Source organism: Crotalus tigris, unplaced genomic scaffold, assembly GCF_016545835.1.
Source record: "Crotalus tigris isolate CLP2741 ecotype Arizona unplaced genomic scaffold, ASM1654583v1 scf7180000022970.308977840:1548163, whole genome shotgun sequence".
Lineage (NCBI taxonomy): Eukaryota > Metazoa > Chordata > Lepidosauria > Squamata > Viperidae > Crotalus > Crotalus tigris.
The window spans coordinates 1,294,867-1,311,994 of record NW_024099557.1 but is presented as its reverse complement, the minus strand read 5'-3'; the positions used below and the strand labels follow the sequence as shown (position 1 = coordinate 1,311,994).

The window sequence follows — 17,128 nt, the reverse complement described above, 5'->3', positions numbered from 1 at the left end:
GGCTTTGGAAGAATATATGAAGAACAATGATGAAGATGCACTGAAATTAGTATATCAGGAAGGTTTACTAACTACTGGAGAGACCAAACTGGCCTACAAGAAAGATCAAATGAAGAACAGAATAGAGACCTGGGAAGACAAAGCACTACATGGCCAATACATGAAAAAAATAGCTGGGAAAGCAGATAATAATAAAACCTGGCAATGGCTAAGAGCAGGAAAATTGAAGAAAGAGACCGAGGGATTAATTCTGGCTGCACAAGAACAAGCCTTAAGGACAAATGCATACAAAGTCAAAATTGAGAAGACAGCAACAGACAGTAAGTGCCGCCTATGCAAAGAAGCTGAAGAAACAGTGGACCACTTGGTAAGCTGTTGCAAGAAGATTGCACAAACTGATTACAAGCAGCGGCATGACAAAGTAGCAACAATGGTGCATTGGAAGATCTGCAAAAAATATCATTTGCCTGTAAGCAAAACTGGTGGGATCATAAAATAGAGAAAGTCATAGAAAATGATAAAATTAAACTGCTCTGGGACTTCAGAATTCAAACAGACAAGCACCTGCAACATAACACCACAGACTTAACAATTGTCGATAGAAAGACAAAAAAGTCTGGATAGTGGATGTGGCAGTGCCTGGAGACAGCAGAATAGATGAGAAAGAACTGGAGAAGATAACAAAATACAAAGACCTACAAATAGAAATAGAAAGACTGTGGCAAAAGCAAGCAAGGGTAGTACCAATAGTCATAGGCTCATTGGGTGCAATCCCAAAACAACTGGAGCACCACTTGAACACCATTGGCATTGACAAATTCGCTATTAGTCAATTGCAAAAGGCGGCCTTGCTAGGAACTGCTTCCATCCTGCAACGATACCTGTAATACCATCAAACATCCACATCTGCCTATCCCAGGTCCTGGGTAAGGACTCGATAGGTAGACAAAATGCCAAATACAGTCTGAACATCTGGCTGACTGTGCGATGATCCATAATAATAATGGTGGTGGTGGTGGTGGTGGTGGTGGTGGTGGTGGTGGAAGGGACCTTGGAGGTCATCTAGTCCAGCCCCCTGCTCAGGCAGGAAACCCTACACCATTTTGGACAAATGGCTGTCCATCTCTTCTTAAAAACTTCCAGTGTTGGAGCATTCACTGCTTCTGGAGGCAGTTTGTTCCACTGGTTAATTGTTCTCACTGCCAGGAAGTTTCTCCTTAGTTCTAGGTTGCTTCTCTCCTTGGTTAGTTTCCATCCGTTGCTTCTTGTCCTGCCTTCAGGCGCTTTGGAGAATAGATTGACTCCCTCTTCTTTGGAAATCCTTCCATTCACCACTATTTAGTCAGAACCGAAGAAGCTTCTTGGATGAGAAGTGAAACGTCTTCAAGCAAAAACAAATAACGTCCAGATGCCTTTGGAAAAAGCACCTTTGGAATTTCTCAGCTGTAGTTGGTGGGGATGGATGCTTACGGCTCCTTCCCTACATTTTTAATTGTTTTTTTCTCCAACTGTCGAGCTTTTCTTTATTCCTCACCTTCCTCCCACATTCTTGCCTACAAGCAGTGCAGTTTTGGCTTTTAAAAAAACGGCAATTATGCTCTGAGCTTCAGGAGCAGAAATGAATTTACAGATTTTTTTTTTTTTTAGTTCTGGTTTTGCATTTTTTTGCCAGCTGTTGCAAGCTGGCTTTCGCTCAAGTGGTGCTGTTTTGGATGTAAAAGCAGCCCTTCGAGTCCAAACTTCTGAAATGGATGGAAATAAAGAAGCGGGGAGGGGGGGGGATGCAATTTAGTTCCTACAAACTTAATTAATTCAGAATAAATTCTCAAATCAGGATCGGGACTGGAGCTTTCCCTATTTGGCAATTTCTTTTGGGGGAGTTTTGTGATGCTCCCTCCTTCTGTTCAAAAATACATAGATGGAAAAAAAATGGTAGGAAACAGAACTCTATGGGGAAAGAACTTCCAAAAATATGTATATCATAAAGCCAGAAAATGTATGACAAATGCAAACACAGAACTTTTTTTTTTTTGAATGTTGGAAGACGCAGACTGATTTGGGAAATGGGACAGAAGGAATTCAAGAGTGTGAGAGAAACAGAATGTTATTAAAATGATGGAAATAATGGTACCGTTCTGTCTTTCAGGCCAGTGTTGCGATGGCTACGTTCAGGCAGACAGCAAACCTCTGGGCTCCCAGGATTATGAACAGCACATGTATGTCAACACGGAAAACTTCAACAGCTGGGAGGCCAATGCTGGGAAACTGGAGGAGAGTCCTCCCAAAGATCTTTTCGATATGCGTAAGAGAGAGGGCTTATGAGGAAAGAAGGATTTTAGCCAGAACTGGTTCTAGAGCCAGTTTGGTCTAGTAGGGAAGGGGCTGACCTAGAAACCAGGAGACTGAATTCTAGACTTCCCTTAGGCATAAAAGCCAGCTGGGTGACTTTGGGCCAATCACCAGGAAGCAGTGAGCTCTAGTCCCGCCTTAGGTCTAGAAGCCAGCTGGGTGACTTCGGGCCAATGACCAGGAGACAGTGAGTTCTCATTCCGCATTATGCCTAGAAGCCAGCTGGGTGACTTTGGGCCAATCACCAGGAGGTGGAGAGTTCTAGTCCCGCCTTAGGTCTGGAAGCCAGCTCTGACTTTGGGCCAATCACCAGGAGGTGGAGAGTTCTAGTCCCGTCTTAGGTCTAGAAGCCAGCTGGGTAACTTTGAGATAATCACCAGGAGGTGGAAAGTTCTAGTCCCGTCTTAGGTCTAGAAGCCAGCTGGGTGACTTTGAGATAATCACCAGGAGGTGGTGAGTTCTAGTCCCATCTTAGGTCTAGAAGCCAGCTGGGTCACTCTGGGCCAATCACCAGGAGGCAGTGAGTTCTAGTCCTGCCTTAAGTCTAGAAGCCACCTGGGTGACTTCGGGCCAATGACCAGGAGACAGTGAGTTCTAGTCCCGCCTTAGGTCTAGAAGCCAGCTGGGTGACTCTGGGCCAATCACCAGGAGGCAGTGAGTTCTAGTCCAGCCTTAGGTCTAGAAGCCAGCTGGGTGACTTTGAGATAATCACCAGGAGGCGGTGAGTTCTAGTGGCACCTTAAGTCTGGAAGCCAGCTGAGTGATTTTGGGATAATCACCAGGAGACAGTGAGTTCTAGTTCCACCTTAGGAATCAAAACTGGCTGGGTGACTTTGGGCCAGTCTCTCTCTCTTTCAGCCTAGCCTACCTCACAGGGTTGTTGTTGCGGGGAAAATAGGAGGAAGAAGGAATATTAGCATGTCCGCCACCTTGAGTTACTGATAAAGTAATAAAGGCAGGATAAAGATCTAATTTAAATCATGTTTGCCAATGCTGTCAGTGCCAATGACAGGAGTGTGCAGCTCCCCTTTTGAAAAACCGAATAATAATGCTATTAATAGTTTCCTACTTCAAAATGATGCTCAGGTTGAATAAAGGGGAGAATCGGGAAAATAGGAAGCACAAAATTTACATATGTTGGGAAAGAGCGATGAGGGCAGGCGGGAAAGTTTATTTTCCTAGGCAAAATTCCTAATCCAATTTAAAGGAAGAATGGAATCCGGACCCGGTGGGGCAATTAGAAACAGTTGGATTGTATATTCAAGTTCTATGTCCAAACCAATCTTCTCAACCACTTTAAGATTTAAATTTTTGAGCTCCCGGAATTGCCCAGCCAGCCAATTCTGGGAGTTGCACTCCAGACATCTTAAAGTAGCCAAGGTTAACACACACTGGTTCAGCCTCTTCCCAAGTTTACAGTTTAAAGAAATATATCGGTAGCTGAAAATACTTAAATACATTTCCCTGTGGTGCATAATTTCTTAACGGAATAGCATAATAACAGAGTTAGAAGGCACTTCTTCTGGTCCAGGGGTAGGCAACCTCAGCTCTTTTATGACTCATGGACTTCAACTCCCAGAATTCCTGAGTCAGCATAGCTGACTCAGGAATTCTGGGAGTTGAAGTCCATGAGTCATAAAAGAGCTGAGGTTGCCTATCCCAGTTTTAGTCCAACCCCCTGCTCAAGCAGGAGACCATATAACATTTCAGGCAAGTGACTGTCCAGACTTTTCTTAAAATCCTCCAGTGATGGAGCACTCATAACGTCTAGAGGCAAGTCGTTCCACTGATTAATTGTTCTCACGGTTGGGAAATTTCTCCTTAGTTCCAGGTTGCTTCTCTCCTTGATTAGTTTCTATTTATTGCTTCTTGTCCTGCCTTCAGGTGCTTTGGAGAATAGCTTGACCCCCTCTTCTCTGGGGCAATATTGCAAGACTGCTATCCTGTCACCCCGGCCCTAATCCTCCTTTTCATTAAACTACGAGACCTACCCAATTCCTGCAACCGTTCTTCGTATGTTTTAACCTCCAGTCCCCTGATCATCTTTGTTGCTCTTCTCTGCACTCTTTCCAGAGTCTCAACATCTTTTTTATATTGTGGCAACAAAACCTGGATGCAGTATTCCAACTCTGGCCTTACCAAGGCATTATAAAGTGTTGTTGTTGTTAATAATAATAATAATAATAATAATAATAATAATAATGTTGGAAGGGACCTTTGAGGTCATCTAGTCCAACCCCCTGCTCAGGCAGGAAACTATACCATTTCAGACAAATGGCTGTCCAGTCTCTTCTTAAACACTTCCAGTGTTGGACCATTCACCGCTTCTGGAGGCAGGTAGTTCCACTGGTTAATTGTTCTAACTGTCAGGAAGTTTCTCCTTGGTTATAGGTTGCTTCTCTCTTTGATAAGTTTCCATCTGTTATTTCTTGTTCTACGTTCAGGTGCTTTGGAGAAGAGCTTGACTCCCTCTTCTTTGGGGCAGCCCCTGAGATATTGGAAGACTGCTATCATGTCCCCCCTCGTCCTTCTCTTCATTAAACTAGACATACCCAATTCCAGCAACCGTTATTTATATGTTATAGCCTCCAGTCCCCTAATCATCTTCTCGTGATCTTGATTCTATCCCTCTGTTAATGCAGCCTAGTACTGCATCGGCTTTTTTGGCAGCTGCAGCACACGGCTGGCTCCTGTTTAAGTGATTGTCCACTCCCAGATCTCCATGTCTTTTTGTTGAAGACAAAAATAGAGGGTTTGAACTGGCTTTGCAAATGGGTTCAGGTAAAGATGGCTGGGAAAGCATACCCATAGTTGTGATCAGGAGCGAAGCTTGCCAGTGTGGATTCAGGACCATGGACAGTGCTAATAACTTCGGACAGAGGAAAACATTCATGCTGGATTCCTGCTCGGACAGGCCTACTCAATTTCTTTTGACTGCAAAGAGAGATTGCAAAAATAAACAATTTACACTTGATTTTAAATAAATATTTGGTTCCCCGAACCCAAGGTCTAAGCCAGTGGTGGCGAACCTATGGCACAGGTGCCACAGGCGGCACTCGGAGCCCTCTCTGTGGGCACACGTGCCGTTACTCCAGCCTTGCCTCCCCCCACGACCCTCTCCTCTCCAGCAGCCCCCCTGAAGGAGAGTCGCCAGCGAGCGTGGCCCACACGGAGCAGTGCAGCCAAGGACATGGCAGCCAGGCAGTGTAGACAAGACTCTGCCCTCACATCCCATCATCCAGTTGATGCTGCAGGGCACGGGCAGAGGGTGTGGCTGCCATAGCACTGCTGGGCTGCCTGGGCGATCTGTGGCGGGCCCTGGAGGCAATGAGTGGTCCTGTGGGCAGGCGGGGCGGGGGATGGGGGGGGCAGAGTGGGGGCGGAGCAGGGAGGTGAAGTGTGGGCGGGGCCAGTTTTTGGGCACTTGGTCTCTAAAAGGTTCGCCATCACTGGTCTAAGCTGTGTTCCTAGAAGTTTTTTTTAGGCTATGTTGCTGGCGTGGCTATCCTCCTCAAGATGGAAGTAGCAAGAAAACAGCTCAAATGCATCCAAACGAAGACAGGTTTTAATCCCCTCTAGAGAAATATGGAAATGAATGCTGAGCAGTCTATATATCTAATTACGTTAAAAATTCGAATCCTGGGTAATGCCATGTAGTAAAAACAAATAAACACGAACACCAGGATAATATCCAACTAGGATTTGTTTAATAAAAACGCCGAGCTTTCGTCGGCCAGCACTGCTGACATCATCAGAGCATAGAAACAAGTCAATGGGAGTTTCCTTTTATAATACCGGCCGATTTTTGCGCACGGCTCTTGGACCTAGTCATCAGTCCATCTGATGTCTCTGATTGTTTCATTCTTGAAAGGCACGTACTCGCTGTTCCCTTGATGGTTTTTAAAGCCGCAATTACCTTATCCACTTTCTTTTCTCCCATCCCCTCCCTTGTGCATCCCCCGCTGTCTGTCATTGCACCACCAATTTCTAGGGCTGCTGTTCTCCTTTCTTTTGCCCATTGCTTTCTTCGTATGCATCCCATCATCCAGATTTGTTGTTCCTTCCTCCCTCTCTTTTTCGGTTGTTTCCCTCACCTGCCCATGGCTATCTGCTGTAATCTCAATGATTTTTAGGGTCGCTACTCCCCCCTCCTCCTTTTCCCCAACCGTTGATTCGTTCGTGTGTTTCCAACCACCCCATTGTGTTGCATGCTTTTGCTCATTCCCTCTCCTCGTTTCTACCCCAAAGCACAACCGTTCTTTCCCTGGAAGGCTGTTGGCAGGATGTGTATCCAATAAAGTCCTCTTGCTTTTTCGCTCTGCTGCTCCTACGCGTGCGTGAGTGTTTCCAAGATATATAAAAGGTCTTACAATAGGTCTTATTTTCGGGGTAGGCTTTACCTCACATCTGGCACCAATAGCTCCATGTAGATATCATGGTTCTGACAGACAGAGACAAATAAAGCAGAACTCCGAGGCTTGGAAATTCCTCAACAAACATGTTTATTAGTTACAAAGCATCAGCAGGGTCAAAAGTGAAACCATGTCTGAAATTCCCACTAAAAATTTTCCCAGTTACAAAGTATAATGTCCCACCCACAAAGCTATGCCATCACTACATTCGCCAATATATACATTTGGCGGGCTTTCTTATACAACGCCCAGTCGTGGGAGCAGTAGATGACCTTGGTTCAAATGGGACAGAAGATTATTTTGACTCGTGAAGTACCTGGGCAAGCCCCCCCCCTCCCTCCGTTCTATGCGGTAACCTAGAATGAAGAGAAAGATAGCTGCAGCCAAGTTCATTGTAGAGTTGACGGTAGGTTTGGTATGCAGCTGTGTTCCATTACCAGCTGGTTGACCTTGAAGCAGTGTCTTGGGGAGATACAGTGAACTTTTCGTAACCCTTGAAATTTTCCCCCTCCCCTTCAGCCCCCTCCTCAGAGCTCATGGCAGACTGGCATCCAGCGGCAGTGAAGCACACGAGTGAGGTGGCAGCTGACACTAGCAGTTGTCCTGGGTGTGCCAGCAGAAACCGGCCTTCCCCATTCCCCATGTCCGACCCATCGCAACCCCATGGACAACATTCCTCCAGGCCTTCCCGTCCTCTACCATCTTCTGGAGTCCATTTAAGGTCACGCCTACTGCTTCAGTGACTCCATCCATCCAGCCACCTCCTTCTCTGTCGTCCCCTTCTTCTCTTGCCCTCCATCTTTCCCAGCATCAGGCTCTTCTCCAGTGAGTCCTTCCTTCTCATTAGGTGGCCAAAGTACTTGAGTTTCAACTTCAGGATCTGGCCTTCTAAAGAGCAGTCAGGGTTGATGTCCTCTAGGACTGACCAGTTTGATGGCCTTGCTGTCCAGGGGACTCGCAGGAGTCTTCTCCAGCACCATAGTTCAAAGGCCTCCATTCTTTGGCGCTCAGCCTTTCTTATGGTCCAACTTTCACAGCCATACTTTGCAACTGGGAAAAGCATGGCCTTGACTAGACGCACTTTTGTTGGCAGGGGTGATGCCTCTGCTTTTTAGTATGCTATCTAGATTTGCCATAGCTTTCCTCCCCAGGAGCAAGCGTCTTTTAATTTCTTGGCTGCAGTCCCCATCTGTGGTGATCTTGGAGCCCAGGAAGATCTATCTGTCACTACCTCCATTTCTTCCCCACCTATTTGCCAGGAATTGAGAGGGCCTTCTACGCTAGAAATGCTAAAGACCGAATTGGACATTCTTTGCATCCAAATATTTGTATTTATAATTTCAATCTATATAGCCACCCATCTCAGGTTCCTGACTCTGGGTTGTTTGCAGGGGTTAAAAATAATTGCTCCATTTTATTTCCTATTGTCTTGCTACAACTTTTTGCTAAGCTCTCAGTTTGATCTCTAGGGTTTTTTTTTTTCCTTTCCCTCCTTCTCTGTTAGTGTTTTATTTGCTTCTTCCGTGGGCGAGTTAGTTAATTGGCCCATTTTTCAATCACTAAAGTGCTCTGGGAGATGTATAGATGAAAATGCGTTCCATACACACTTTCAATCTTCCTCATTTCAATGCACAATGGAAGCTCTTGAAACTGAATAAGAGTACAGTTTCCTGATTGGAAACCTCTTATGGCAGTGGTTCTCAACCTTTTTAATGCCGCAACCCCCAACCGGTCGTAAATTGAGGACTACCCAACCAGTCGTAAGTCGAGGACTACCCAACCGGTCGTAAGTTGAGGACTTTCCCTGCCCAGAAGTGCCGCGCATGCGTGGTGCCGCCCCCTGCGCCGGCCGAGGCATAGCTGGCAAGTGGCAGCGATGGCGCAAGGCGACCACCGGCTGGGCCACCAGCTGGCCCAGCCCAAGGGAGATAAGGCACCTGCCAGGCCCCACGCGAGCCAGCAACCCTCCCTGCACCTGCCGGCCACCCACCTCCCACCCCTGGCCCTCTTTTACTTACAGTTTTAGTAGTTGCTCAGCAGGGAGGGGTGGAAGCTTCCAGACAGCTCGCCTTCACTGCAGACAACTTGCAGCACTGTTTGCAGAATGGGACTTTTGGTGGGCTCAGCAGGGCAGAGACAGCCTGGACAATTCCTATTGGATTTTGAAAGCCAATAGAATTCTATTCAAGAGAGTCTATTCTATTGGCTTTCAAAAGCCAATAGAATAAAAGGGAGTAGCACAGCTAAGGAAAAGGGGGGGAAAATGGCGGACTGCATTGTTTGGCGACCCCCGTGAAATGGTCCTTCGACCCCAAATGGGGTCGCGACCCACAGGTTGAGAACCGCTGCCTTATGGACTTTTTACTGAAAAAAAGAAAAAAAATGTGATTTATGAGTTTGGTGATAGAAAGGGTAGATTATGAAAAGAAGGAAATTATGATGTAACCATAGAGAAGGTAAAATATAAATGTACTTGTAGTTACTGTTAAGAAGATCAGAAGCTGCTTCTTTATAACTTTTCTTATTTTCCTTTTCTCTCTCTTCCTTTGCATCTTTTTCTCCCCTTTCTTGTTGCTTTTCTTTACTCTTTTCAAAACTTGTATTGTTTGAATTCTCTTAAAATTTCTTTAATAATTTTTTTCAAAAAAGATAAATATCATATCTATCTATCTATCTATCTATCTATTTATCTATCTATCTATCTATCTATCTATCTATCTATCTATCTATCTATCTATCTATCTCCATCCATCAGCTATCTATCTATCTATCTATCTATCTATCTATCTATCTATCTATCTATCTATCTGCTTTCCATCCATCCATCCATCCATCCATCCTGTCTGTCTATCTATCCAATCCATCCATCACTATCTATCAGTTGTCCATCCATCCATCAGCTATCTATCCATCCATCCATCCATCCTGTCTGTCTATCTATCTATCTATCTATCTATCTATCTATCTATCTATCTATCTATCTATCTATCTATCTATCTATCTATCTATCTATCTATCTATCCTATCCATCCATCACTATCTATCTATCAGTTGTCCATCCATCCGTCAGCTATCCATCCATCCATCCATCCATCCACTACCTACTTACCTACCTTTCTCCCATGTTCAATTCTTAGGGACTGTGCAGTTTTCTGGACAAGATTTTTTCAGGACTGGTTTGCCATTGCCTCCTCCTCCTCAGGGCAGAGCGAAAGTGACTGGCCCAAGGCGAGACTAGCCTATAAATGATGAAAAAAATAGGCAGGTGGCACTAGGGATGCTGATGGATATTCTAAGTCATCCTGACGTCTCTTCTCCCCCTCCCCCTCCCAGGGCCCTTTGAAGACGCTCTAAAGCATCACGAGTCCATGTCCGCTTGCGGGGCGCACAGCGGCCTCCAGATGGAGGACCAGTGGCCCAGCCCGCCCAGCCGCAAGGCTCCCATTGCCCCCACCGAAGACCAGCTGAAGCAGGAACTGTGGTACCACGGGAAGATGAGCCGACGGGATGCGGAGAAGCTGTTGCACACGGACGGTGACTTCCTCGTCCGGGACAGCATCACCAACCCCGGGCAATACGTCCTGACAGGCATGCACGGCGGGCAGCCTAAGCATTTGCTCCTGGTCGATCCTGAGGGAGTGGTAAGTGCAAGTCAGAGCAGGATTGGGAGAGGCTGGCGCTGGGCTAGGCAGCCTGAAACGTCGTTTCATCTGCTGTAGAAAAGGCAATAAGGCAGGAAGGATGTCTTGAACCCTGGGCTTTGCAAGGAAGCTCACCGGCGTCCCTGAAGGCTGGAAAGCAACGAAAATAAGGGTCCCTGTGATAAATTCTGGAGCACGTCACTAGAGGGATCACCAGCAGGAAAAGGGAGATCCTAATCCTGATTTTTTTCCCCTTTCCCTTCTCTATTTGCTTCCTTTGCTTTCCTCCTCTTCCCCTCCACTCTTCTCCCCCTCCCCTTTCCTTTCTTTTCCTCCCTTCTTCTTTTCTCCTTCCCTCCCATTTTCTTTCCTTCATTTCTTCTTCCTTCCTTCCTCCCTTCCTTTTCTTCCTTCCTCCTTCCTTAATCCCACCTCCCCCTTCCTTTCCTTCCTCTATCCTTCCCTTCCTTCCTTCCTTCTTTCCTCTCCTTTCCTTCTTCTCCTTCCACTTTTCTTCATTTCTTCTTCCTCCCTTCCTCCCTCCCTCTTTCCTTCCTTCCTCCTTCCTTTTCTTCCTTCCTTACTTAATGCCACCTCCCCCTTCCTTTCCTTCCCCCATCCTTCCCTTCCTTCCTTCCCTCTTTCCTTCCTTCCTTCCTTCCTTCCTTCTTTCCTCTCCTTTCCTCTCCTTTCCTTCTTTTCTCTTTCCCTCCCACTTTCCTTCCTTCATTTCTTCTTCCTTCCTTCCTTCCTCCCTCCCTCCCTCTTTCCTTCCTTCCTTCCTCCTTCCTTTTGTTCCTTCCTCCCTCCCTCCTTCCTTTCTTTTTTCCTTCCTTCCTTTTTTCCTTCTTCCTTTCTTTCTGCCTTAATCCCACCTCTCCTTCCTTCCTTCCTTCCTCCCTCCCTCCCTCCCTCCCTCTTCCTTCCTTCCTTCCTTCCTTCCTTCCTTCCTTCCTTCCTTCCTTCCTCCCTCCCTTCCTCGCTCCCTCCCTCCGTCCCTCCAACTGCAAGATCAAGTGATAAATTTGCTGGCAACATTTGTGAGCAATAACGGGAAAAAAAGGATGATTATTATAGTAGACTTGGTTGATGGGCCAGTTAATATGTTGTTTTTAATTAATACTCAGTGTAATGAATAACCGCCTTGTCGCTGGAGTGCAGCATGCAAGCCAGCCTGGGAGATAAGGTCTGGCACAACACCACAGCACGCTCCTCAAACAGGAAGTGTGGCTGTGAGAAAAAGGGAAGAAATGTGTGAAAATAATTGGGAAACGCGGAGAAAGCTGAAAGGGCGCCACTAACAGATGAAGAGGTTACCCTGTATCTCTCTGTACGATTCGTCAGCCAGGGCTCATAGCCAGCCTCTCCAAGATGGGGTAATTTTGACTTATTTCGGCATGGGAGGTAGACGTATCCATTACTTTTAAGTTCGTGGAAAACAAGTTAAAAATATTTTAAATATAGGCAGTTGTCGACTTGCACCACGATTGGGCCCAAAGTTTTTGCAGCTAAGCGAGACATTCGTGAGGTGAATTTTGCCTCATTTTACGACCTTTTTTGCCTGAGTTGTTAAGCGGATCACTGCAGTGGTTCAGTTAATTACATGGTTGTTAAGCCAACCTGCCTTTCCCCCATTGACTTTGCTTGCCAGAAGGTCACAAAAGGGGATCACACAACCCCGGGACACTAAATTTGAGCCAGTTGCAGCAACGGTCGTACATGTGGAAAAAATGGCCGTCACTTCCTTTTTTGCATGCCGTCGCCATTTTGAATGGTCAGTAAACGAACTGTTATAAGGGGAGGACTCTCTGCCTATAAGTGCGGCGGGGCTGGAAAGCCAGTTTCCCAGAATCGGCAATTCCACGTTCTTAATAATAATAATAATAATAATAATAATAATAATAATAATAATAATAATAATAATAATGTTGGAAGGGACCTTGGAGGTCATCTAGTCCAACCCCCTGCTCAGGCAGGAAACCGTATACCAGGGCTAGGCAACCTTGTCTCTTTTATGACTCGTGGACTTCAACTCCCAGAATTCCTGAGCCAGCTTGGCTCAGCTTTGAAACCTTTCCCTTTCCCCTCAGCATGGCTGGCTCAGGAATTCTGGGAGTTGAAGTCCATGAGTCATAAAAAAGTCCAGGTTGCCTATCCCTCACCTAGATGATAGATAGATAGATAGATAGATAGATAGATAGATAGATAGATAGATAGATAGACAGACAGACAGACAGACAGACAGACAGACAGACAGATAGATCTAGATCAAGGGTAGGCAACCTTGGCTCTTTTATGACTGGTGGACTTCAACTCCCAGAATTCCTGAGCCAGCATGGCTCAGCTTGGAAACCTCTCCCTGTCCCCTCAGCATGGCTGGCTCAGGAATTCTGGGAGTTGAAGTTCACCAGTCATAAAAGAGCCGAGGTTGCCTACCCCTGGTTTAGAACGTTTCAGACAAATGACTGTCCAGTCTCTTCTTAAAGACTTCCAGTGTTTCTTGTCTGTTCTGTTTATCCCACTGGCTGACCGAAATCTTTGATTCTGATAATAAGGAAGTGAAATGCGGGAGCTTTTCCACTCCTCGTTTCTCGTCGTTGTTTCCCCAGGTGAGAACAAAAGACGCCCTGTTTGAAAGCATCAGCCACCTCATAAATTACCACCTGCAAAACGAACAGCCAATCGTGGCCGCGGAGAGCGAACTCCACCTGCGGCAGGTGGTCAGATGGAAGCCATGATGTTGCGGTACGCCCCCGCGGTTCTTGTCAGGCACCGGGACCGTTGGGGGGTGGTGGTAGAAGCGAAGGGGTCTGTGAGAATGACCTTGGGGGGGAGGAAGAAGGAGGAAGGGCCGCAGCCGAGGGAATGGTTCGGATAAGGGATACCTCAGCCCAGAGAAGGGAAATGGGCGTGGAAAGGGTTTCACACAAGGAGACCCTCCCTTGTTTTCAGGAGAGCCAAAGTAAAGGAGAGGAGAGCTGTTTTTAGACTTGGGCGGTTCTATTGTTGTAACCTCACAATGAAGCTGGTGTTAGTATTGATGGTTTGTAGGATTTTATATTTACCCCAAGGGTAGCATCAAAGATTCATTTATAAAGCTTTCCTTCCTTCTCTTCCCCTCCCCCTCCCCCTCTCTTTTGCCTTCCCCTCCCCCTTTTCCTCTCTTTCCCCTTCCCCTCCCCTCCCCCTCTCCTCTTTTGCCTTCCCCTCCCCCTCCCCTTCTCTCCTTTCCCTTCCCCCTCTCCCTTTCCCTCCCCTCCTCCTCCCCCTTTTATTCTCTTTCCCCTTTCCCCTTCCCCTCCTCCTTTGCCTTCCTCCCCTCCCCCTTCTTTCCCCTCCCCTTCCCCTCCCCCTTTTCTTCTCTTTCCCCTTCCCCCTCCTTCTCCCCCTTCCCCTCTCCTCTTTTGCCTCCCCCTCCCCCTCCCCTTCTCTCCTTCTTTCCCTTCCCCCTCTCCCTTCCCCTCCCCTTCCCCTCCCCCTTTTATTCTCTTTCCCCTTCCCCCTTCCCCCTCCTCCTTTGCCTTCCCCTCTCCCTCACCTCCCCTTTCTTCTTTCCCCTCCCCTTCCCCTCCCCCTTTTCTTCTCTTTCCCCTTCCCCCTCCTTCTCCCCCTTCCCCTCTCCTCTTTCACCTTCCCCTCCCCCTCTTACTTCCCCTCCCCCTCCCCCTCTTTCCCCTTGCCCTTGCCCTTCCCCTCTCCTTCTCTTTCACCTTCCCCTCCCCCTTACTTCCCCTCCCCTCCCCCTCCCCCTTTTCTTCTCTTTGCCCTTCCCTCTCCCCTTCCCCTCTCCTTCTTTTCCCCTTCCCCTTCCCCTCCCCTTCTTCTCTTTCCCCTCCCTCCCCCTCCCCCTCCCCCTCCCCTCCCCCTCCCCTTCACCCTCCCCCTCCTCCTTCCCCTTCCCCTTTTCTTCTTTTTACCCTTCCCCTCTCCTTCTCTTTCACCTTCCCCTCCTCCTCTCCTTTCCCCCTCCCCTTCCCTTCTCCTTTCCTCTCCCCCTTCCCCCTCCCTCTTCCCTTCCCCCCTTTTCCCCTTCCCCCTTCCCCTCCTTCTCCCTCCCCCTTCCTTTCCCTCCCCTCCCCTCCCCTATTTAGGTGCTACCTGAATCCAGTTGACTCTTGCTTCCTTCCTTATGCTCAGCAGCAAGCTCTAAATTTGAAATTGCCACGTCTGTCTGGTTTTATTTCCCACTGTTTTCGACGGGCGAGGAAGCGATCCAAATCTAACCCCTAAAATGGAGTGCAGAAAGACAGTGCAATTCAAAAATAAATGAACATCCAATAGGCAGCCGAAAAGCTAACTGGAGGGCGAGGGGAAAATGAGATGAGAGTACTCATCGCTCTTCCTTTCCTTTCTTAGGAACCGTCCCTCTGCTCTGAAATAAACACCGGACAGTTTTTGAAAGTTTATTTTTTTTTGACCTGGAGGCCAGCAAACCCACCGACAGCTTTGCAAGGCTTCACCTCTGCCTTTCCAGCAAGAGACTTACAACTCTTGGAGAAAAACCACAAAAACCTGCATTTAAACTCTTTACTGCCTTCACTTGATCTTCTCTGTAGCGGTTTCTTATTGCTACCACTTCCTTGCGTGTCCCAGGGTTTTTGTTTTTTTTTTGCAAAGGTGGTGGGAACCTCAGGAGCCTACCTTGCAAGATGGATGTGGGAATGATGATTAGCAAATGATGTATATTTAGCTTTTTGGAACTCAACTGCCCCCCCCCCCCCATTTTCCAAAAAGGACCAAAAAGGCAAGATGAGAAACAACGGACAGAAACTAACCAAGGAGAGAAGCAACCTGGAATTAAGGAGAAACCTCCTAAGGTGAGAACAATCAACCAGTGGAACAGCTTGCCACCAGAAATTGTGGGCGCTCCATCACCGGAGATTTTTAAGAAGAGACTGGATAATCATTTATATGAAATAGTACAGGGTCTCCTACTCAAGCGGGGTGGTGGGGGGGTGGGGGTGGACTAGAAGACCCCCAAGGTCCCTTCCAAGTATACTATTCTATGTTCCATGAAAACCCTGCAAGGGTTTGCTGGTTGTGTTTAGGAATACAACTCAAGCAAAGGTGTATGGGTGTGTGAGTGGGAAGAAGAAGGAACTGCAGAAGAAAAACCTTGTTCCAACTCTAATCCAATTTTTACGCGAGAACTAAAAAGACATTCGTTGAGGGCATGAAGGGTGCCTGCTTCCGTTCAACGTTGGGAACTTTGACAGGGCTTTTCCCGATAATTCAGTTTCCCCAAACCAAAAAACAAAAACAAACCGAGGGTATATTATTAGATTAAACTTCTCCCAATTCTCCTCCTCTTTTTTCCCCCCCATCTTTATTTCTTTTTGCTCACGCGACAAACTCAGTTGCAAACGAAGAGGCAACGTGAACCATCCTGGGATTTCTACTGCCTTTCACCCTGCCCTGAAGTGTTTCTGTACGTTACAATTCTACAATTCTGTACGTAATTTCTGTACGTTACAATTCTAGGATTTTGGCTTGATGAGAAGATGCGGTAAGGGGCTGTTGTTTCTCCTGCCTGTATTTAGGAGAGGCCCCGAAGTTCCTTTGAACCAGCCTTGCGAGGTAGTCCAGACCCGAAGCACACCCAGAAGCACTAATTCTAATTTTACCGTACCGATGCATTAACAGATTTTTGTCCGAAAGGGTATAGGGTTTCCTGCCTGAGAAGGGGGTTGGACTAGATCAGTGGTGGTGAACCTATGGCATGGGTGCCAGAGGCGGCAGACAGAGCCCTCTTTGTGGGCACGCGTGCCATCGCCCCAGTCCTAGGCCTTCAGCTGGTTTTTATAAAAGCTTTTCGCTTTAGGCCTCTGCTGCCATGTGCAAAAAAAAAAAAAAAGAAAAGGTTCAATCAATCAGTCAATTTCAACTTCTTGCGGGAAAGAAAAAGATCTTGCAAAGTTGGAATTGGTTGGTTGAACTTTTTAGTCCCACCCAGTCTGCTGTTACCACCGCAGCCATGCCCACCCAATGGGCCACCCCCCCCAATTGGCCACACCCAGCCAATGGGCCACACCCACCCGGCACCCAACGATGCATAAGTGGGTTTTGGTTTGCAGTTTGGGCACTTGGTCTCTAAAAGGTTCGCCATCACTGGACTAGATGACCTCCAAGGTCCCTTCCAACTTTATTATTATTATTATTGTTATTGTTATTGTTATTATCATCATCATTATTATTAATTTATTATTATTATTATCATTCATCGCACAGTCAGCCAGATGTTCAGCCTGGATTTGGCATTTTGTCTACCTATCGAGTCCTTACCCAGGACCTGGGATAGGCAGATGTGGATGTTTGATGGTATTACAGGTATCGTCGCAGGATGGAAGCAGTTCCTAATAAGGCCGCCTTTTGCAATTGACTAATAGCAAATTTGTCAATGCCAATGGTATTCAAGTGGTGCTCCAGTTGTTTTGGGATTGCGCCCAAGGAGCCTATGACTATTGGTACTACCCTTCTTATTATTATTATTATTATTATTATTATTATTATTATTATTATTATTATAACATATCTCTCCTCCCCCCACCCCCATTACAGTCGAAGAAACTCGGGAGGGTCCCTTCTGAGATGTTTGCTAAGGCCTCATTCCTTCTGGAGGCTAAGCTGAATGTTATCTTCAGGGCTAGCACGTCAGCGGCAGTAGGACTGATGGTGTTACCTGGCTGGGTAATGAAACGTCTGCCAGGAAACAGCCAAGCTCGGAGA

The 17,128-nt window shown here is 46.9% G+C and overlaps 1 protein-coding gene across 3 annotated transcripts in view; it reads left to right on the top strand.

The window, feature by feature from the left end:
• The window catches only part of SHC2 (SHC adaptor protein 2), a 51,170-nt gene extending 36,099 nt beyond the window's left edge, over positions 1-15,071 (top strand). For all 3 annotated transcript variants that reach the window (XM_039319274.1, XM_039319273.1, XM_039319272.1), the window contains 4 exons: positions 2,147-2,302; positions 10,095-10,402; positions 13,012-13,147; positions 14,759-15,071. In XM_039319274.1, the coding sequence (XP_039175208.1) occupies positions 2,147-2,302; positions 10,095-10,402; positions 13,012-13,140 (593 nt within the window). In that variant the 3' untranslated portion in view covers positions 13,141-13,147; positions 14,759-15,071. The remainder of the gene's footprint in view (positions 1-2,146; positions 2,303-10,094; positions 10,403-13,011; positions 13,148-14,758) is intronic.
• The last annotated feature ends 2,057 nt before the right edge of the window (positions 15,072-17,128 follow it).